Source organism: Muntiacus reevesi, chromosome 2 (assembly GCF_963930625.1).
Source record: "Muntiacus reevesi chromosome 2, mMunRee1.1, whole genome shotgun sequence".
NCBI lineage: Eukaryota > Metazoa > Chordata > Mammalia > Artiodactyla > Cervidae > Muntiacus > Muntiacus reevesi.
In genome coordinates this window covers 223,919,102-223,940,389 of record NC_089250.1, presented here as the reverse complement: position 1 = coordinate 223,940,389, position 21,288 = coordinate 223,919,102, and the positions used below count along the sequence as shown (strand labels likewise).

Below are 21,288 nucleotides of genomic sequence, written 5' to 3'. Positions count from 1 at the left end.
CAGGACGAGCAGAGCCTAGGAGGGAAGAGGGCAGAGTGGTGATGGGAGGAGCATATGGGACACCTGCTCTGAGGTCTGTCTTGGTCCTCCCAGATGTTTGGGTTCTCCCTGAGGCAAGGATTTACAGGCAGGCAGTTTATCTGATGATCAGGAGATCATCTGAATAAACACGGTACATTTTTAGGACACATCCACAAACATCAGTTAGAGATGTTTTGTTTCCAAGGACAGGAAACTCAGACTTCATCAATCAAACGGACAAACAAAAGGAGATTTTATTGGTTCTTATGACTGACAATCTACAAGGAGTGCAGGTGTGGTTTGATCCACATTCTCTAGGTCTTTTATTTATTTTTAAAATACTGATCAATTTATTTATTTGTTTGGCTGCTCTGGGTCTCAGTTGCAGCCTGCAGGATCTTAAGTCTTCGCTGTGGCATGCAGGATCTTTGATTTGCAGCATGTGGAATCTAGTTCCTGGACCAGGGTCCGAACCTGGGCCCTTTGCATTGGGAGCTCAGAGTCTTAGCCACTAGACCAGCAGGGAAGTCACTCTCTAGGTCTTTTAGAATGCTTCTACAGGTCAGCAAAAAAAAAAAAAAAAAAAAGTTCATAGTAAAATGGAAAATTTCAAAACATCTTCCAGAGCCATATTTTGGAACAGGGTTTCTGTCTAACCCAATGGTCCCCAACCTTTCTGGCACCAGGGATCGATTTCATGGCAGACAGTTTTTCCACAGATGGGGGACAGGGGATGGTTTTGGGATGATTCAAGCACATTACATTTATTGTATACTTTATTTCTATTGTTATTACATCAGCTCCAACTCAGATCATTAGGCATTAGATCCTGGATGTTGGGGACCCCTGCTCTAACCCACTCCTGTGAAGACAGGATTCTATCAGTCATTCATTTTCCATTCAACGTTGGTTTGTTGGGCATGTTCTTTGTGGGAGACTCCATGGGGCAGGGAGCCAGGGGCATGGAGAGAGACAACAAGCTGAGAACAGCCAGGCCTGGCAACAGCCACCACCACTACCGATGACGGCCAAGATCCAGGCACAGTGCTTGGCTCACCTCCCAGTTCATCCCACCGTGACCCTGTGGGCCATGGATTGGTGACCAGCTCTCATTCGCCAGGTGGGGAAACTGAGGCTCGGAAAGGTGGAGTGGCCCCTCGATTCGCTTCCTGGGTCTACACTCGTGCTCAGTGGTGAAGACCACACACGGGGAGGGGCAGCATGGGGCAGGGGTCCAGGAGAGACCCCGGGGCTCAGAGCTGCAGGCAAGGGGGGATGGGAGTGATGGCAAAGGCGGCTTGTGTGTTGTGCCCAGGTAGGTCATGTCACCTCCCAGCTCAAAATGCGGTTGTTGGCAAAACTCCGCCCGGGGGGGATTGGGCCAGAAGACATTAACAGGCTCTCCCTTTCAGAAGCAATCTTCATCATCACCCTGCAATAATAAATCAGCTGAGTCAAAGGAACCAAGCGAATAATGTGGTAACAGGGACTGTCTTGAGAGGGAAGGATTGGACAGGCAGATTTATGCAACGTGGGGACAAATATTACTTACTTGGCAGAACACGGCAGAGTTAATGTCATTTTGAATAACTTGTTTACCCACTGATTATGTGATTAATGAATATCAAAAGGCTCATTGCATAGAACTGCATTTGGGAATGGCTGGGATCTGGTTGTAGTCACCATCACAGGACAAAAAGTAAATCAATTTAAATGATCTCCGGGGGAAAACAATGTGTAATAAATGTGCTAATTAATAGGTTTGGGTGTTTCAAAAATCCTCTCCATCCCTGAAAAAAAAAATAAGAAGAAATCATTATTTCAAAGTTAGCCTATTTTTTTTTCTGTTTAAATAACAATAAAGTGTGTTAGTCGCTCAGTCATGTCCAACACTTTGCAACCCCATGCGAGCCCACCAGGCTCTGCTGTCCATGGAATTTTCCAGGCATGAACACTGGAGTGGGTTGTCATTTCCTTTTCCAGGGGATTTTCCCAGCCCAAGTATTGAACCTGGGTCTCCTGAGTGGCAGGCAGAATTTTTTACCATCTGAGCCACCAGGGAAGCCCTTAAATAACAATACTGGTATTAAAAAAAAATCTCGCTGTTTTCTGAATTAAAGACAAACAAAATCAGCACCTGTCTGGCTTTTGAGACCCTCCGTCCTGGTTCAAACTCCCCGATGTCCTTCCTTTGCACGTGCGTGATCCTGAACACCAGCCTGCCTTTGGCAGCTGCTCCCGCTTCCCCCAGCCCCCGTCCTCTCCTGCCCCCTCCCAGCCCCTTTCTCACCCCCTCCCAAGCCCTCTAGCCCACAGCTTTTCCTCTCAGGGGCAAAAGCTGCATCTCTCACCCCCATGGCCTTTAGGAAAGAGCAGAGGAGAGCTGCTGAGAGCAAGGAGGGAGCTCTTGGAAACACACCGTCCAGCCACGCTATACAAGAGGTTGGGGGTTCTGTCCAAGGTCACAGAAGCGACTCGAGCAGCAGCCTGGGGGCTTCCAGGCACTTGGGGACGTCAGGGGCCTGGGTGGGAACTGCAGCTCCATCCCAACACTATGTGCTCTTCTGGGGGGTGCCCACCTTCACCTGGTGAATTTTCTCACCAGTAAAGTGGAGCAGCGAGAGCATCCACCTCGCTGGTGGGGCGTTTAATATGACAGCGTCTGTGAAGCCTGGGGGCAGGTGGTGGGGGCAAGGCCTGCTCCAGCCTGTCAGCTCTTTCCTCCATCGTCCCCTCCCCACCACGCCCCCTTGTTGGCAGCAGCACTGGCTGAAAGGGAGAGGACGGGGCCCAGCAGATGGACGGAGGGAAAGCCCAGCCTGAGGCCAGGGGGGCTGGAGAACAGCCATGGGGCTGGCCTTCCGGTTGTTTCTCCAGATGAGTCCACCGGAGTGAACCGAGGTTAAGTGGCCGCCAAGGTCACACACACACACACACACACACACATCCACCCCGCGGGGGCCGGGAGGTGGCCTGGAGGGAACGGATGCTATCCCAGGGCTTCAGTGTCTGCTCCTGCCTGGCCCGGAATGCCAACCCAGCTTCCCAGCCCACCAGGGAGAGTGATCTGGAGTTCTGAACCCTGAAACTGCTGGGGGAGCAGGGAGGCCCCGGTCACAGAGTGTGGGGCTGGAGGCTGGTATGGTCCTCCGCCACCTCCGGCCCCAGACTTCAAAGCTGCTGCGCTCCTGCTTTTGCTCCAGGCCCCTGCCCAGGCCTGCAGATGTGTGCCCGGTGCCAGGGTCAGGGGGTGGGCGTGTGCCTGGGCAGGCTGCACTGTCCTCCTCCGCCCCCAAGGTCCTTGGGGAGCCTGGACGTTCCTGCAGACTCCCCACAACCCCTACCCCGAGAGGTGGGCTCGGGTATCACAGCCTCACCAGGTAGGACAGCTGTGGTGACAGAGGCAGGGTGAGACCCACTCGGGAGGAGCCCCCTGCCAGCTCCCAGGGCTGCCCACCTCTCGTAGGACCCAGAGGACCTGGAGGGCAGGGACTGGGGCTCCCCTCTTGCCCACCAAAAAGCCAACAGCACACAGGAACACCAGAATCAGCTTCTTTATTCAACCCCCAGTGTGCAGCAGACCCCACCCCGCCTCCGCGTCAGGGCCTCCCTCCATCCCTGGCTTCACCCTGCGCACCAGTGCTCAACCCGCCCTCACCCCCTCACCCCCCACCCCCCACTCGGCACTCCTCCAGCGGGGTCCCGCTGGGCTCAGGACCTTGGCCCCTGGAGCTCTGCTTCAGTTTTTGAATTTTCCCACCAGTGGTTTCGAGGGCCAAGCCCCCAGGCCTTGCTGGTCCAGGAGGACGAACAGCTGCTGGCGAGCCTCCTGATAGGGCCCGGCCTAGAGCAGGAGGGGTGCAGGTGAGAGGGGGTGTTTGCCAGGGGAGCGGGAAAGAGGGCTGTGGGGGCGGGAAGGCGCTGACCTTGGCTGCCTCGTAGGTCTGCAAGGCCAGCAGGTGGGACTTCCCGAGGACATGGGCAGCCTGGCGAAAGGCCCGGAGAAAGGAGGCCTTGCAGAGGCGCGAGGGAGGCCCGGGGGCAGTACTGGGAAGGACAGAAAGGCGCCCAAAGTGGGGGGAGGGCAAAGGAGGCCCAAGCCACCAGGCCCGTGCCACCCTCTCACACCACCTCCACCCTGACGATCTTGGGGGGGTCACACTGCTGGTGAGAAGCTGGTGGCTAGATGCATCTTTTCTCCCCACAGGCAAGGGGATGGGGGACTCCTCCGGTTGTCAAACCCCCCTCCAGCCTGCCCCCAGGCCCTTCTTACTCGGCCTTCACACGCCCGGTGGCCACGTCCACGACCTCGACATCTGGGTCTCCCAGGCTCCAGTTGAGGCTCAGGCCCTGGCAGGTGTTGGGGGGGAGGTCGGAGGGGGCCACCGAGGGCCCTGCAAAGAGGTGGAGCATGGTCCGGGTGTAGGGGGCTGGCAGGCACGGCCCCATGGCCCTGTCGAGGCTGGGCCGGGTGTGGATGGCCCGGCTCAGGGTCGGGGGGTCGTGGCAGGAGTCGGCTGTGGGGCACAGGACAAGGTCTGAGTCTCTGTCTGCCCGTCTCCCCACCCCACGGCCCGCCCCTGCCCCCCTGCCCTGCGGGGCTCACCCAGGACCAGGCTGGTGGTGTAGAGTGGGGGCAGGAAGTGGGCCAGCAGGGCCCCCCCCAGCCCCAGGACGGCCCAGCGTGCCAGTTTGTCGCTCGCCGAGAGGCAGCCCACGTGCGTGTCGCGGAGCGCGGGGGCCACGTAGCACACCGGCTTCAGCTCCCCCCGGATGTGGGCCTGCAGGCGGAGCGGGGGGCCGTGCAGGAGGCCGCCCTCCAAGGACGGAGGGAGGCTGTGGAGGACCGGGGTAGGGGGTCAGGGCCCCTCTCCCACCCCCACGTGGCGCTCCGTGGTGTGGCCCCCCAGGCCCCCCTCACCCTGTACCCCACACACTAGATATCGCAGGCGGCTCCCTTGGGCGTGTTGCTGACGTAGAGGTGCAGGAAGATCCGGGGCTTGAGGGCGAAGGGGGGCCCGGGCCCTGGTTTGGGGGCCAGCACGGACTTCTCCTTTCCCAGGGGGCCCCCCTGCGTGGCCAGCAGGAGCTGCCGGAACAGGAACCTGGGGGTGGTGGAGTAGCAGCTAGGGCGGTCCCGTCTCCCTGGGGCTGGCTGGGCAGAGGGCCCCCCGCCACCCCTCACCTCAGCAGGGCCCGGCGGGCCACCACCAGCCCGTGGCAGTCGTGGAGCTGCCGGCCTGAGAAGTCCAGCCACCCGGCGCAGCTGCCGCCGCCGGTGCCCAACGCCACCACCTGGTAGGTCTCCTTGGCGTGGCCCCTGGCACCTGGGACCTCTGCGGGGAGGGGGGCAGAGAAGACTGGCCTGAGGCAGGGGGCCCAGGGGCCTTCCCGGGGAGGCGGGGGCAGGGCCACCCTACCTCGCTCCAGGATGACCGCGGCCACGGTCCCCTTGCAGGCCCAGTATGGCGAGCTGGCATCCACCAGGCGGTCGAAGACTGCGCTGACCACGGCCGCGCAGCGCTGCTCGTGGGTCACGATGTTCTCTGCAGGGGAGGGAGGGGGCGGAGGTGGCGTCACAGGCCATGTCCTCCTGTGCTGGGGGGTGGGCGTCACTGGGGTCTCACCTACCTATGCTCAGAGGAGCGAGAAGAGGCTGGCTGGGGGTCTTTGGGGGTTCTGGAAGAGAGACAAAGGGTGGGCTGTCGTGGGTGCTGGGGACTGCCCTCCCATCCTTCATCCTTCAGGAATCCAAGAGGTCCCACTGGCGATTGGTGTGTGCGGAGGGTTGAAGTGGGGGGCTCAGGTCATCCTCCGGAAGCCAAAAGTCCCTCAGCTGCCCCCAGCAGTCCCTGGGCCCAGGGTGGGTGGGCTTCAAAGGACATTGGGGCAGGGGTCTTCTCACATCTCCATCCCCAGCTCCCTGCAGGCTGGGTCCTGGTGCCCAGAGAGTCTCTGCAGCAACTCACCCCTAGGTGCATGTGCACTCCCGCCCTCGCCGCGCCCTGGGTTACCTGCCCCTGCGGCTGGGCCCTCCAGCTGACGCCGGATGTAGTGGAGGGCAGAGAGAGCTGCCTGCTGCTTGGCCTCCAGCTTACTGTTGGCAGTGCTTGGGGGGCAGACCACCCCATCCAGCTCCACGGCCACAGAGAAGGGCGAGCAGGGGTCTGGGGAAGGAGGAGCTGAGAAGTGGTACCGTGCGCCTCATCCTTGTCCCAGGCGCTTCCTTAGCAGGACCACGACACCTGCCAGCGAGGATGACCAGAATGACGGGGAGACAGCCTGCTGAGCTCCGCCCAGGCCGCTGCAGGCCTCGGCATGCCAGGCCATGGCCGGTCACAGATCCGCGCCAGTCCCTCTGAAATAGGTCCCTGTGACCCCATTGTACAGAGGGGGGCAAGGCAGGCAGGTGGCCAGCAAGCCCAGGTGCTGTCAGGACCCAGATCCACGGCTGCACTGTCCCCAGGAGGAAGGTCCCCTGTCCTCTCTCAGACATACTGCTCTTATTTCTTCTCTACAAGAAGCTCGTCTTCCAAACATGACCACTCCAGGTGTTACTTATGACACAATAGAGACAGATGAAAATCCTAGAACAGGGATCAGTTGGTCAAAGGGCATAATTTCCATTCACAGTATTTGCTGTTACCTGCTGCTAAATTGTCTCCCAAAAGGGCTGCCTTTTTCTTTTGAAGAGAACCTGAATTTCAGTACCCCTCACTAGCATGGAGATTCACCTACTTTAAAAGAGCATCAAAAATGCCAGTTAGGGAGACTTCTCTGGCAGTCCAGTGGTTAAGAATCTGCCTTCCAATGCAGGGGAGATGGGTTCAATCCCTAGTCAGGGAAGTAAGATCCTGCACGCTTTGGGGAAACTACTGAGCCACAGCTACTGAGCCCACGGGCCACAAAAGATCCCACATGTGTCAATGAAGATCCCTCGTGCTACAACTAAGACTCGAGGCAGCCAAATAGATATTTACAAAAGAATGCCAGCTGGGAGATGCAGAAGGCAGGCTGGCATCAGGACTCTCTGGCAGCTAGTGCAGTAATAATCAACTCTGGCCACAATCATCAAAGGATGTTACAACCATGGCGGGGGATGGAGTTCTAGGGAACAGGATCGTCACACCCAGCGGGGAAGTGAAAGCACCTGGTGACACCACCCTGATCAGGCCCTCCCAGCTGACACCCCAGGGGTAGAATAAGGAGATCTCGGGCCCCCTGGTGGGAGGCACCGCCACAGACACAAGGTTGCCACAGATACCTCCGCTGGTCACGCATCACTTGAACCCAATCCTGAGGAAACAGACAAACCCAAATGAACAACTTTCTACAGAATAACCAGACCTTACCCTTCAAAATCATCACTGTCCTGAAGCCAAAGACAGCCTGAGGAATTGTTTCAGATAAAAGGAGGTTAAAGAGGCTGATGTAATAAATTGTGCTGGATTGGAAAAAAAATGTCCATCACTGTAACAAGTAGCAAAATTTGAACATGAATGGTAACTAATAGTATTATATCAATGGGCTTCCCCTATAGCTCAGCTGGTAAACAATCTGCCTGCAATTCCAGGAGACCCTGGTTCTATTCCTGGGCTGGAGAGATCCGCTGGAGAAGGGATAGGCTACCCACTCCAGTATTATTGGGCTTCCCTTGTGGCTCAGGTGGAAAAGAGTCCACTTGCAATACGGGAGACCAGGGTTCGATCCCTGGGTTGGGACGATCCCTGGAGAAAGACTACCTATTCCAGTATTTTGGCCTGGAGAATTCCATGAACTGTATAGTCCACGGGGTCACTTGTTAAGTTTCCAGAATTTGATCCTTGTGCTGCAATTAGATAAGACAATGCCCTTGTTCTTAGAAAATATATGTTGAAATGTTTAAGGGGTAAATAAGCCTTCAGACTGTTCAAAACAAATTAACGTGGATATTTATATGTAAATATATATAGAAAAGAAAGAGGGACACAAAGTAAATGTGACAAATGTGAACTGGAGAATCTGGGTGAAGAGTTTATGGGAGCTCTTCTATACTATTCTTTGAAAATTTACCAAAATGAAGAATAAAAATGACAAAAAATGCCTACCCACGTCGACCGTGGAAAGAGGGACCTTTGGCGGAAGGGAGTGGCAATATAACTCAGTGGTTCAGCTCAGGCTCTGAAACCAGACTGTCCCCTGGCAGTTTCAGCCTCTCTGGCCTCAGTCTTCCCATCTGTAAAGCAGTGGTAATGGTATCTGCCTTTCTTGAGGAACACTTGTGAGGACTCAATGAGTTAATGTATCTGAAGACCTTCAAATAACACTTGGTCTGTCACCCAGAACACATGAACGTTAGCTGTCATCACTGGTATTGAATTGATTTCCTTGTTTGCTGTATATATATATATATATTTTTTAGTTGCAGCATGCAAAGTCTTAGTTACAGCATGTGGGATGTAGTTTCCCAACCAAGGATCAAATCCGGGCCCCCCCGCAAGGGAGCTCAGAGTCTTAGTCACTGGACCACAAAGGAAGTCCCTATTTTCTGTATTCTTGATGCTCTGGCATTTGGGGATTTAATTCTGGAGAAACCATCCCTCCCAGGACTAGCTAATTCCTAGACACAGCAAACAACTTCTCTGCAAACTCACTCTTTTCAAATAAAAACCGACCAATCCAGAGCTCACATCCCAACCACAGAACTCTCTCACAAGCCAACATTCCCCCATGCCCTAAATTATTCCCGAGGCCAGGTACTAGGCAGCTAGGAACCACCCCACAAAACCTAAATTTATCCAGTGTCTTGCTTTTATCAATCCTAATCTCACTCTGCATAGGTACCCTGCTCCAACCATTCTCTTCCAAGAAAACCCAATTAATGCCCTGGGCTATGCCTGCCCCTCTCCTCTTCCTCCTGACCACTCCATCCTTTCCTACACAGCCCTGCATGGCCATCTGTGCCTCCTGTTTCTAGGAATCCATACTTCCTCCTTCGTGACAAGCACTCTCATGTCTGCTGTCTTAACATACCTGATTAAAACAAATCCCAGGTACATTTTTTTTTAAATACATTATCTCGTTTTGAGTTGTTCAGTTTGGGGTTCTCCAAGGAACTTTTACAAATGCTCCCAAAAGTTCTTAGAAGCAGGGAATGTGCTGGCTGAAAGTTGGGAATCTGAATCTAGGAGGGACCTGGTGTATGGATCTTGGTGGTTCTGGGAGGACGATTGTAACCATTATATCTGCATACAGTGTTGCCATCATTAAACTCTATCTGATAACCTCTCTGAGTTGGGGTGGGCTGGCCCTCACTTAGGCACCTCCTCTCCAATGCTGGCATGGTAACTGTAATTGTTTGTAACTGACCTTCAAAAAAACCTGCTGAAAGGCTGGGTAGCTTGAGGCAGATCCCTTAACCAGCCTGAGCTTCAGATGTGCCCCCTCTGCCCCCCCCCCCACCCCCTCCAACCCCCCGCCGTCACCTGCTAGTTAGAAATCTGGGGTACCTGGTGCCCCTGGCACCACGCTGCTCACAGCAGGCCTACCTCGGGCCCCAGGCCCAACTCAGTCTTCCTGGCTTCATTTGAAAACAGCCCAGGGCACGCTGCCATCCCAGCCCCCTGGGCCTCACCTGCTGTTCGGCTTTCTCGAAAGATCAGGGAGACGCCCAGACTGGCGGCGTACTGAGTCAGCGAGGCCACGGCCTGGCCCGGCGGCGGGTCTTTGAGAAGCAGGCCCAGATCTCTGGCCACCTTCCGGAAGTCCCCGGCGGACCCTGCAGGTGTACAGCGACCCTCAGGGACCTCTCCATCCTTCCTGTGCCTGGCCGCCCCCAGCTCCCCGATCCCTGCCCCCCACCCAGGCCCCACCATCCCCAGCCGCTGCAGAGGCCTGGAGCTGCCCGCCTGGTTCATCGTCCTCTGCGTTGGGGGCGGGCGAAGACTCTTGGCCCAGACTGGCCGAAGGCCTCCAGGGGCTGGACCCTGGGCTGATCTGCAGTGATGCTGCCAGACGGGGCTTCCTGCGGCCACTGTCGTCCGTGCCCAGAGCTGCACTGGCTTGTGAAGCCATGGCTGGACTCGAGAACCGGAGCGGAGAGCGGGCACGTTGTGGCGCCACCCGCGCCCTTTTACACGCCAGAGCGAGCGCCCACGTGGGGAGCACGTGGTACAACCGGCGGAGCACGGTGAGCTCCGCCTCCCACCTCACTCGTAGCCAATGAGAGCTCATAAAGCTGTAGCAGGACAGTATGCCCAGCCAATGGGAGGCCAGTCTCCCAGGCAGCCAGAGCCTGGATGTGGACTAAGTGGCCACCTGGCCAATCTCCTTACTTCATGGGCGGGGCTCCGGGTGTAGGAGGACAGGGCCCTCCCATCATCTTCTCTGCGCTTGCGTGGTATTCGGGAAATAAAAGCAGGGGGGAGGTGTCTGGGGACCCAAATTCAGCACCTCACCCCTGCTGCGATCCAAGGCTGCCCTCCACTCCCCATTTTGCCAGTTTGCCCTCCCCAGCTGCTTAAGCAGCTGAGCCTAGGGGAGGAGAGGTCCTCATCCTGTAAGAGATGGTGTTTTCATTTGTAGCAGCCTCACAGAATCTTTAGGGCCAACATTTAAAATCTGTTCACCCTAAGCCTTCCGAAGCCAACTGTAAGTGCTCCATGTGGGCTTTAGCTAAAATTAAGTTGTTTTATATCCTGCCCTCCCCAGGCCGCTTTTTTTCCCCCTCAGAAGTGAATTTGGGTTGGTTCGTAAAAACATGTCGAGATAGCAATTCTTAAAAATGAGGGTCTAGCGACGAAGGAGAAATAACAAAAATAAAGTTAAGAATGAAGACAATTTACATATGGCTCGCTACCATGTTGCTTTAAGGAGATGGAAATTTTAACAGTCTTGTAGGAGCCAGTGACTGGGAAAATGTGACCAGTTACTGAGTTTACGGTCTGTAAGTTTTGTTACTGTTGATGCTGCTGCTGCTTGCTACTTTCGGATCTGACAATACGAGCCAGGAGGGGGGCGATGTGGACACTAAGGCATAGAGAAACAGTCGGTTAGAACCTGTTAACATTTGACTTGGAAAAACAGATGTGGAGCAAGGTAGAGTTAACCTCCCAAACGGTTCAAGGATTGACCTCAAGAAAGACAATTCTGAGGACTTCCCTGGTGGCTCAGCGGTAAAGAATCTGCCAGCAATGTAGGAGTTGCAAAAGACGCAGGTATGAGCCCTGGGTCAGGAATATCCCCTGGAGGAGAGCATGGCAACCCACTCCAGTAGTCTCGGCTGGAGAATCCCATGGACAGAGGAGCCTGGCGGGCTTCAATCCATGGGGTCGCAAAGAGTCGGACACGGCTGAGCGACTTCACTTTTCATTTCTTTTTACTTAATTTCCAGTGTCCACGACGCCGTCTGCACTCGCATTCTCCCTCCTCCCGGGAGGTGGCGCTCTGGAGCGCCCCTGAGGCCGGGCTGGGAGGCGGGACTTCCTGCCTTCCAGAGAGCATTTCCGGCCCAGCGCGGGGGAGGCGGGTCATTGTTTCTGTGCGCTTTCGGGTTGAGGGCTCGGGAGCTAGGGTTCCGCCTTGGGGCTCCGTCGTAGCACGAGGGTCAGGCGAGCGTCACGCGGAGGTCAGTTTCCCAGACAAGCACGGCGCGACGGGATCACGTAAGTGCGCGCACCGCTCCGACGAGACGGAGGGGCGGGTCCCCCTGCTTCAGTCCACCGGCCCCAAGCTGTGTGGCTTTGGGACGAGTCGCCCAACCTTTGCAGAGTGGGTGGTGAGCAGCAGTTGGCTCAGGGAGCAGGGAGCATCACGCCGTTGTAAAGCGTCGTAGCAACAACTGTCTGGCACACATCGCTTGGTGTGAGATGCGTGCTGTTCTTCTGTTGAAATTCTGGGGCCTCGACGTGGAGTGGGAAGAGACGGACGGGGAGGACGTGGGCGAGTAGAGATCTGAAGGGAAGGGCTTCCCTGATCCCCTCTCCCATACCCCGGCAGGCGCACTTATTGCCACACCCGGCGTTCGTGCAGACCCGAGGAAACTCCGGATGTCTAAATTAGGATCCGGGAGAGAACGAGGGCGGGAAGTCGAGGCTGTCTTGTCTCGGGGCTTCTCTGAGGTCGTGGGCTCCACCAACTCCCTCAGCCTCCGTGCGTTTGTTTGAGACTGTCTAGTTCATTATTCTTGGATTTGTGCCTTCAGCTTTTACGTACTGATTTCGTTAAGTTCAGTCGCTCAGTCGTGTCCGACTCTTGCGACCCCATGGACTGCATGCAGCGCGCCAGTCTTTCCTGTACATCATGTAGTAAATAAGGCAGGCACCGGGGATAAAGTCCCTTCCACATGGGGGCTCTCAGAGCAGTTTGGAATCACATAGCTTTACCTTTAAATATCTTATCACACATCACAATGCGTGCTCCAGAGGAGGAATACAGGGTGATGTGGGACAGGGCTGGAGGAACCAGGAGAGGCTTCTTGACAAAATCTGAAGAATGGGGGCGGATTTTATAGGTGGGTAGGAGGGGCAGTGGTGTTCATTTTTAGTGGAGAGATAGTGTGAAAGGGTCCTTTCGTGAAAAGAGGCATTCCCACCACTGTCCTCTCCTGTGATGGAGGAGAAAGATAGCAACAATCAGATGCCAGGAGCTCAGAATGAATCAGATACAGTTCCTGTTCCAGAGAGCAGTCCTGAAGAAGAGATAAGGCATATAAACCACAATTAGAATGAGGCTGACCTGTGCCCTGAGAAACACATTCGTTTGACCAGTTTTTTTATTTTTAATTATTATTTATTTATTTATTTACATGACTGCACTGGGTCTTAGTTATGGCACTCAGAATCTTCAGTTATGGCATTCGAACTCTTAGTTGCAGCATGTGGAATCTAGTTCTGTGACCAGGAGTCGAACCTGGGCCCTCTGCATTAGCCACTGGACCACCGGTGAAAAGTGAAAGTGCTAGTCACTCAGTTGTGTCCAACTCTTTGTGACCCAATGGACTGTAACCCACCGGGCTCCTCTGTCCATGGAATTCTCTAGGCAAGAATACTGCAGAGGGTTGCTATTCCATTCTCCAGGGGATCGTCCCTACCCAAGAATCAAACCTCAGTCTTCTGCATTGCAGGGAGATTCTTTACCATCTACCAACATTTACTGTGTGGTGAGCACTTTGCAAGGTGCTCACTGTACCTGGAGGTACAGAGGTTACAAAATAAATGGATACATGCAGTGGTAGCTCTAAGGGGAAAGGTTTTGCTTAGTGAGGCTCTGAGGCTGGTGCTCACTTCTGGATGCAGGGAGAGTAGTGGTTCAGAACGGGTTTTGGAGCGGCTGGAGGATCACGCTCTTGGCCTTGGGCAAGTTGCTCTTTCCCAGTCTGTTTCCTGACCTCCATACTAGTGGCAGGAGAATAAAACTTGTAGTACCATGTCGGGCAGATGCTGGCACTCAGTAAGTGAGAACTGCTCTTATTTTTGCAGGTAATAAAGGATATTACAGCTGCTTATTCTTCTAGAGCACTTTGTATTTTGTTATTGTTGTTCACCCTCTTTGTGATCCCGTGGACTGCAGCACGCTAGATTTCCCTGTCCGTTACTATTTCTTGGAGCTTACTTAAGTTCACATCCACTGAGTCAGTGATGCTTTCTAACCATCTCATCCACTGCCACCCTCTTCTCCTCCTGCCTTCACTCTTTCCCAGCCTCAGTCTTTTCCAATGAGGCGGCTCTTCGTATCAGGTGACCAAAGTATTGAAACTTCAGCTTCAGTCCTTCCAGTGAATATTCAGGGTTGATTTCCTTTAGGATTGACTGGTTTGATCTACCTGCAGTCCAAGGGACTCTGAAGAATCTTCTCCCACACCACAGTTTGAAAGCATCAATTCTTCAGCACTCAGGCTTCTTCTTGGTCCAACTCTTACATCCATACATGACTACTGAAAAAAACCAAACTTCGACTATATGGACCTTTGTTGGCAAAGTGATGTCTCTGCTTTTTAATACTCTGTCTAGGTTTGTCATAGCTTCCCTTTCCAGGGAGCAGGGATCTTTGAATTTTGTGGCTGCAGTCACCAAAGCCCTTTGACATAAACATTATTATTCAGTTCATAGTTGGTTCCTTTTTGTTGGAGGGTACTGTACTCGACAGTGGGAATGCAGACAAATCAGACTCGACTCGCTTTGGGGAACTTGAGTTTGTCTTGAGAGTGTAGCCTAGAGTGTGGGGCTTGTCATCCAGGTAGGACTATGTAATTATAATGGAATACATGAGAGCGTGATGGAAGCTGACCCCCACCAGCCACCTTCTAACTTCGGTCCCCATCACTCACCCCTAGTTCTTCCCATGGCTGCCCAGTTGCTTCTCACGTACTTCCTGCCCCAGGACTCTTGTTCTTGCTGTTCATTCTGCCCAGTACCCTCTTCCCAGTAGTTGGCATGTTTGTCTCTGTCTTTAGGCTCTGTGTGTGCTGGACATCATCTTCATGAAGCTACCAATGCTTCACCCTCAGGCCCTGCCACCCCTTCCCTCCGGGTGGGTTGCTTGGTTTTGGTATAGCACCTACTATTCTCGGGCGTTCGGTGACACGTTCATTTATGCTTTATTATCTGCTTCCCCAAAGAGATTATCCTCCTCTTAAGGCACTCTTCACTCTCCCAGGAGCCCCGGAAGCCGCTATCCTGTTCAGGTCTCTGAGGAAGGCCAGGGTGACGGTGGCTCCTGTTTTTCAAGATGGACTTCCCCAGCTCCCTCCCACCCTCGTTGTTCATGACTGGCCCCCTTGGTCAGAGTGATGTCCCTGACCTGTCGTTCATGTGCAGCTGGAGAGATGCACTGACCCTGCCAGCGTCCTCGTCCCAAGGCTCTCAGGTGAGGATGGCAGGGAGAGCCTTGGTGGCTCTGTGGCAGGGGGGGACATCGATTGGCCCCCCCATCCTAGAGGTCACACCAGTTGGCAGGAGTGCAGGGTGGGGGGCTTTGGTACAAATCTACTAAGACCCAGGCTCAACCAGAATCCTGTCCTTTGGGGATCTGGGGCGCCCTGCCATCCACAGAGGGTTCAGCTTCCTTCCTGGCTCCCTCTCCCCCAACCTTCTCCTTTCTCTATTTGTTCAGCGAATACCCACTGAATAGCCCTACTGTGTGCCAGGTGCCTTATCAGGCCCTGGTGATCCAGAGTGAGTAAATTAGATGCGCTCCCTGCCCCTGGGGAACAGTTAGGGGGAGTGGGGACTGACAAGTGAATAGGCCAGAAGATAAAATCATTTCAAAGTGTGGGCAGCTCTGAGCGAAACCAAAAGGATGCTGGAGCCACACAGTGCAAGGTGAAGGGGGTGGGGAGACCTGGGACAGGAAGGACACCTGCTCTTTCCCTGGACGCCTAAGCCATCGGCTGCCACTTAGAGACAGGCTGGCTAAGGGTTATGCCAGGCAGAGGCACATGGGTGAGAAATTTAAGAGAGACCCTGGATGGGCGGTGGGGGTGGGTGGGTTGGCAGGGCTCCCTTGACAAGGAAGGGCTTCCATCAGGAGCCTCACCTGCTGCTCTACCATCCCCGAGTGTGGAGCTGAGTTGTCTGAGGCCAGCCCTGCAGGGGAGTGGAGGAGCCTGTGGGCGACTGCACGGTCTCCCGAGTGTAAGTGACACATGGGTGGGATCCGGGCCGGCCAGTGAAAGCTGGGCCATCCTCCAAGAGCAGTGCAGCCTGGAGGTGGGAAGCATAGACTGGAGTCAGGCTGCCTGAGTTCAGATCCCAGCCCTCCTCTTTTCTGGCTGCTGCCCGGACTTGGGATGGCCTCCCCGTTCCTCCCATTTTCTTCATCATTAAAGTGACGGTGACCGGCTTGGCAGGCGCCTGGTGAGAACTGAAGGAGTTAACAAGAGACAAGAGCTGATGACAGGGCCTGGCCTGGGTGCTCACTCTGTCACGTTGTGGCTGCGGTTGTGTTTCCTCAGGACAGGGTGCCACACGTGGCCAAGGACCTGCTCTGGGAGCCGGACATGCCTGGGCCCCTGCCCTTGCTGCCTCCTGGCCCTGGTAAGGAGCTCGGGCTGGGGGCCCCTCCCGAGCTGCTCCCACTCACTGCTGCTTCCCCAGCCCCCTGCTGATTCCTTCCCCCCAGCAGGGTCCTTGGCACCTCTAGGCACGGGGATCCTGGTTCCACTTCAGTCCCTTCCCAGCCTCCCTCTTCCCTCAGATCCCTGGGACCCTGGCCTGACTGCCAAAGATCTGCTTTTCCGGGGAGGCTACCAGTTCCGGAGACATCCCCGAGCCGTGCTGGATATTACTGAGCAGGTGCGCGGGCCCACCTGGGGGACAGTGCTGTGGGCCCGGGGCTGTGCCTCCTGACCCGGCCTCCTTTCCTCCTGCAGGTCAGCCGGTTCTTGTGGAACCACGGAGACATAGCCTTTGCACCCCTGGGGAGGCTACTGCTAGAGAATTTCAAACTGGAAGGAGCACATGTGAGTAACCCTGGCCGGCCAGGAGGGGGGAAGCGCCCCACTTTCCATCGGGGTGGGCCCTCGGGCGTGTGAACTTGACGAGGACTTTCTACACAGAGCCGCTCTAAGACGAAGACAGTGGTCAGTGTGAAGAGGCTACTCCAGGACCTCGGTGGACACCAGCCCTGGGGGCAAGTGGCTAGTGAGAGAGGACGGGTTGGGTAGGGCTAGCCGGTGGTGGGGCTCTGGAAGGATCCAGGCCGGGAGGCCAGTTCCCATCAACATTTGCTTCCACCATCCCCAGTGCACGCATGAGCCACACTTCCTCATCCAAATCCCAGCTGTGCTAGCAGTGCAGGGGGAAAAGGACGGTAAGCTCATGGAGTGCAGGCATGGCTGCATCCAGGCGTTCAGGTGTTAGTAGAGCTTTACCTTTACCTTCTCACCCACTTGCCTCTGCTTGGCTTAGTTCCTAGGCAGACTGTTTCCAGGTGGCAGCAACGTGGTTTATGATTCCAGGGAGAGGCCACTGATTCTAGGGAGAGGGCTAGTGGCCTTCCTGAGGCACCAGCAGAAGTCCCAGGAAGGGTGAGCTTGGCTCGGCTTGGCTTGGGTGTCATGCCCATCGTGAGCCCATCACTGTGGCTGGGACGACCCCCGGGTGCCCAGGCCTGGGTCATGTGACTGCAGCACAGGAACAGGGTGGGGTGTTCTTGCAGAGGAAGGAGTCCTAGGTTGATTTTAAAATGTGTCCACTACACTGGGCCTCCCCGGGCTGGCCTGACCCTCCTGCCGTCCTCTCGCCCCAGCTGTCCCTGGGCTTACCTCAGCCAGCGCCAGCGCCGGTTCTCCATCCTTGGGGCCCCGATCCTGAGCACATCAGTGGCGAGCCTCCTGGGAGAGCTGCTGCATGAGGAACTGGCCCTGCGCTGGGAGCGGCTGCTCCTGGATGATGTCTGCACTGGGGGCGCGTTGGCTTGGGTGCCCGGCAGGACCCCTGGGGCCGGGCAGCTGGTCTACCCCGTGGGCAGCACCATGGACACACTATGTATCCTCCCTTGCTGGGCACAGGCCAGGGACAGGCAGGGAGTTGTGGGCCTCAAGTGGCCAGAGTCCGTGAACTTGTCCTTAGCAAGATGCCCAGGTTTCCAGAAGGTCAGTCTGACCCCAGAGAGCGAGCCCCAGGTTCTCAGAGACCCTGGCCGTATCCAGCTCCGGGGACCTGTCCGGCAGGTGGTGACCCGCAGCGTGCAGGAAGAAGGTAAGGCCGTGGTGCCTCCCTTGGCTTACTTTCCTGCTGCTGACCCTTATCCTCACCCTGACCCTCTCCCTCCTCCAGCTCTGCTGGCTGTCCGCTCTGACCACCACTGTGCCCTGTGGAAAGTTAGTACGCAGGGGCAGCCAGCCCCTCTCCAGGTGCTGCAGGTGGACAAGGGGGCCACAGGGATCAGCCTCAGGTGAGGAGCTTGGGGGGAGGGGACAGTGCGCGTGGAGGCGGGCTTGGGAGAAGGGGTGGCCCGGCGTTCCTCATGCGTGTGCCCTGCAGCCCTCACCTGCCCGGAGAGATGGTCATCTGCAGCCGCTCTGGAGCGGTCTGTCTGTGGAGCACCGAAGATGGGTAAGGCCTCTGCCACAGAAACCCACACCCCAACACGGGCCCCCCAGAACCCGGCTGGGGCCCGGCCAGGGTGCCCAGTCCTCCCCCTCAGCCTGTCCCCCAACCACGGCTGGCCTGTCTCCCCAAGGCTGCGGCAAATCTACAAGGACCCTGAGACCCTGGTGTTCCGGGACCCTTCTCCCTGGCGCTGGGCAGACTTCACTGCCCACCCTCGAGTGCTGACGGTGGGTGACCGCACCGGAGTGAAGATGGTGGACACTCAGGTGAGGGCACAGGGTGGGGGGCCCTCTGCCAGCGGGCGTGACAAGCCGCAGGGCCAGCGAGTCCCCGGCCGGTTGAAACCACAGATGGTGGACCATGGGAGAGCTGACCCATCGTGTCCCCCAGGGCCCGCCAGGCTGTGGTCTGCTGCTCTTTCGTGGAGGGGCAGAGGCGTCATGCCAGAAAGGAGAGCGGGTCCTGCTCACCCAGCACCTGGGAGATCTCGGCCCCGAGTCTCTGCACCCCATGCTCCACCTTGTCTGCACCCAGGTGGGCTCACCTCCCCTTCTCTCCGCCCTGCCCTGTCTCAGGTGACCGGAGGCACAGGTCCCAGGGCCTTGGACCGCAGCTGGGGAGGGGGTGGGTCCAAGGGGGAGGAGGTCTGGCCCCGCCCCTCCCCGCCCCCTCAGCACCCTGGGCGCTCCTGGGTGTCTGGGCGTGTGTGCCAGCCTCGGGCAAGGGTGGGGAAGGCTGTGAGAGCCTCTCCCGAGAGTCCCTCTCCCAGCGGGACCATCAGGACAAGGGACACCTGCTGGAGAGACGCCCCCTGTGCAGAGCCGGGCTACTCTGAAAACCACACGGGGCTCTGGGAGGGGCCAGGGGGCAACCCTGGGAGACTCGTTCCGCCCCGTCGGTCTCAAGCCTCGTCTTCTGCCAGTTCTCCGTCTACCTGGTGGATGAGCGCCTCCCCTTGGTGCCCTTGTTAAAGTGGAACCACGGCCTCCGCTCCGCACCCCTGCTGGCCCGGCTGCTGCCCCCGCCGCGCCCAGGCCTCCCCCAGCCGCTGCTCCTGGCCGGCCAGGGCGGGGAGCTGCAGCTGCTGCACCTCGCAGGTGAGGGGCCAGGCGGGGCAGGGGGGTGGGCGGGGCAGGCCTGGACAGGGCCTCAGCTGTCTGTCCCTCCTACAGGAGCGGGGGCCTCCATGCCCCGGCTGGCAGGGCTCCCCCAGTCTCTCCCCACCAGGAGCGACTCCCTGTCTGCCTTCCCCCTGCTGGAGCCCAAGAGTCACCGGAGGCTGCAGGAACGTCTGAAAGCGCCCACCATAGGTGCGTTGGGGGCCGGGGCGGGCAGAGAGCCACACCCCCCAGGCCTTCTGGTCACTGTCCTTCTGTCCCCAGGTCTGGCCGCTGTCATCCCACCCCCCGCCTCCACACCAGTGCTGTCGCTCTTCCAGCTTTCTGCGGCCGGAGACGTCTTCTACCAGCGTCTCCACCTCCAGGCAGACCCCGGGCCCAACGCTCGTGACCCCGCAGCTTCCTGGACACCCCAGGCCACTGCCTGCTGCAGCCGGTGGCTGGAGGCCCTGCTGGAGGTGCCCTTGGCTCCCCCGGTGTGGGCAGCACCCACCTTCTCCCACCGCCGGCTGCTGGGTGGCTTTGAGCCTCAGAAGGTGGAGGGACCGGTGCCTGAGGGTCTCCGTAGGGCCATGGCCCAGGGGCGGCTGCTGCAGCAGAGGGACCTGGGCTTGGTCCCCCCGGAGGAGCGGCCCCCTGTCCCCGAACCTGGCCCCGAGGACGAGCTCAGCGAGCGTCTGGAGGCAGCCTGGGAGTTCGGGGCGGCGGCCTGGTGGGAGAGGCGGCGGGGCGGCCGCGCGGGGCCTGGGAAGCAGCCCAAGCGGCAGAAGCGGCGAACTCAGCTGTCGAGCACCTTCTCCTCCCTCAGTGGCCGCGTGGACCTTTCGGACGCTGTCAGCCCCCCGCCCAGCCCAGACCGCACGGTGCCCGAGCCCAGGCCCCAGCCCCCAAGGACCCCGCCCTCCCAGGAGCTTACCCAGGAGCCCTGGGCCCAGGGCGTCCCCTCGGAGCGGCAGCAGACCCTCCGGGATTACATGGCTGAGCTGCCGCTCCACGCAGACACCCCCGGAGGGGCCTCTACACTCTCCTCCCAGACCCCCAGCGTCCGGGCCACACCCTTGGGGCAGCATGCCCCCCAGGACGGCACGTTCCACCAGCTGCCCCAAGGGGACACCCCAGAGGGTGCTACCCTCCCCTCCTCCCAGACCCCCAGCATCCGGGCCACACCCTCCAGGCGGCACACCCCCCGGGACAGCATGGTCCAGCAGCTGCCCCGAGGGGCCACCCCAGAGGGCGCCACCCCGCCTTCCTCCCAGACCCCCAGCATCCTGACCACACGCTCTGGCTCTCAGCGGCTCCGGAAGAAGCCCCGCATGGGCTTCTGAGGCCCGGGGAGGTTGCCAGCTCCAGGAGCCTGCCATCCTCGATAAGCTGCGTCTTTCGTGGTTGAAACGGGAATCAGAGAACAGTCCCTAGGGAGCAGACCTCCTGCTTCTGGAAGGCCTTCATGACTGGGAGACGCTTGTAAGCAGTCTGGAGCCACGTTGGGGGAAGGACGACAGCAAAGTAGTCCTTTCTCCCATAGGTCACGGTCTCGGGGCACATGGTGGAGCCCTGGCAGCCCCGTCCTGAAGGTCGGTGTCGCTGGGATCCCTTCTGGCCAACAGTGTCGTGCTGGAGGCAGGGGCTGCAGGCGCGCTCGGGACGCTCGGGACCCCAGTGACCTCGGGGCCAGAGCCGTGGCTCCTCGGCACTGTGGGTGATGGTGAAATGAGCTCCTCGGCTGGCCCGCGCTCACTGGGTGTCAGTAGTTTGTGGTCAGTGTCTTGTGTGACGCGGTTCCTAGCACAATTTAACGTGGAGAGGGAGGTGCTTTGGACCCATGTTAGGGGTTGAATAAACCCATTGCTGAGCCTGGTGTTGAATGATGGACTTTCTCACGCTGGCCACGTCCCCTTCCGTGACTTTCCACGCTCAGTGCATTAGGTTCGCACCCTCCGTGGCTCTGTGGCCCCAATGAAAAGCCTGCTTCTGCTGCGGGGAAATCACGCCACCCCACCCCTGGGAATGGCACAGGCCCCAGAGCGGGACCTGGGTTTCTCCTCAGAAGAATGGAAAGGCTCTAATTTCAATACCTGATGGAGTACTGTGATTCATCCAGATGTTAGATAATCCAG

The 21,288-nt window shown here is 57.5% G+C and overlaps 2 protein-coding genes across 9 annotated transcripts; one reads left to right on the top strand and one right to left on the bottom strand.

Annotated features, from left to right (window-relative positions):
* Positions 1-3,707: 3,707 nt before the first annotated feature.
* On the bottom strand, positions 3,708-10,074 carry ADAD2 (adenosine deaminase domain containing 2). The gene is made up of 10 exons (XM_065919328.1): positions 9,873-10,074; positions 9,635-9,778; positions 5,653-5,700; positions 5,442-5,567; positions 5,207-5,357; positions 4,959-5,126; positions 4,628-4,857; positions 4,295-4,538; positions 3,948-4,068; positions 3,708-3,865 (listed from the first exon to the last, which is right to left on the bottom strand). The coding sequence occupies exons 1-10, from the start codon at positions 10,072-10,074 to the stop codon at positions 3,761-3,763; spliced, it is 1,539 nt and encodes a 512-aa protein (XP_065775400.1). The 3' UTR covers positions 3,708-3,760.
* TAF1C (TATA-box binding protein associated factor, RNA polymerase I subunit C) lies at positions 5,184-21,261 on the top strand. 8 transcript variants are annotated; one of them, XM_065925115.1, is made up of 15 exons: positions 11,522-11,663; positions 14,656-14,865; positions 15,953-16,034; positions 16,195-16,292; positions 16,370-16,459; positions 16,556-16,629; positions 17,248-17,486; positions 17,583-17,699; positions 17,778-17,895; positions 17,985-18,056; positions 18,184-18,319; positions 18,444-18,587; positions 18,976-19,150; positions 19,226-19,363; positions 19,436-21,261. In XM_065925115.1, the coding sequence occupies exons 2-15, from the start codon at positions 14,728-14,730 to the stop codon at positions 20,494-20,496; spliced, it is 2,682 nt and encodes an 893-aa protein (XP_065781187.1). In that variant the 5' UTR covers positions 11,522-11,663; positions 14,656-14,727; the 3' UTR covers positions 20,497-21,261. The 8 variants fall into 8 exon arrangements, with proteins under 8 accessions (XP_065781184.1, XP_065781187.1, XP_065781186.1 ...); XM_065925114.1 differs by having other exon boundaries at positions 17,583-17,895; XM_065925113.1 differs by having other exon boundaries at positions 17,248-17,699.
* The last annotated feature ends 27 nt before the right edge of the window (positions 21,262-21,288 follow it).

Coding starts and splice junctions, on each gene's coding strand:
- ADAD2 (XM_065919328.1), bottom strand. CDS start 10,074: ATGGCTTCACAAGCCAGTGCAGCTCTGGGCACGGACGACAGTGGCCGC. Junction 5,701..9,634: donor TCGAGAAAGCCGAACAGCAG/GTGAGGCCCAGG, acceptor TCTCTCTTCCAG/AACCCCCAAAGACCCCCAGC. Junction 4,539..4,627: donor CACCACCAGCCTGGTCCTGG/GTGAGCCCCGCA, acceptor TGTGCCCCACAG/CCGACTCCTGCCACGACCCC.
- TAF1C (XM_065925112.1), top strand. CDS start 14,728: ATGGACTTCCCCAGCTCCCTCCCACCCTCGTTGTTCATGACTGGCCCC. Junction 14,866..15,952: donor CCTCGTCCCAAGGCTCTCAG/GTGAGGATGGCA, acceptor GTGTTTCCTCAG/GACAGGGTGCCACACGTGGC. Junction 17,896..17,984: donor GCCACAGGGATCAGCCTCAG/GTGAGGAGCTTG, acceptor TGTGCCCTGCAG/CCCTCACCTGCCCGGAGAGA.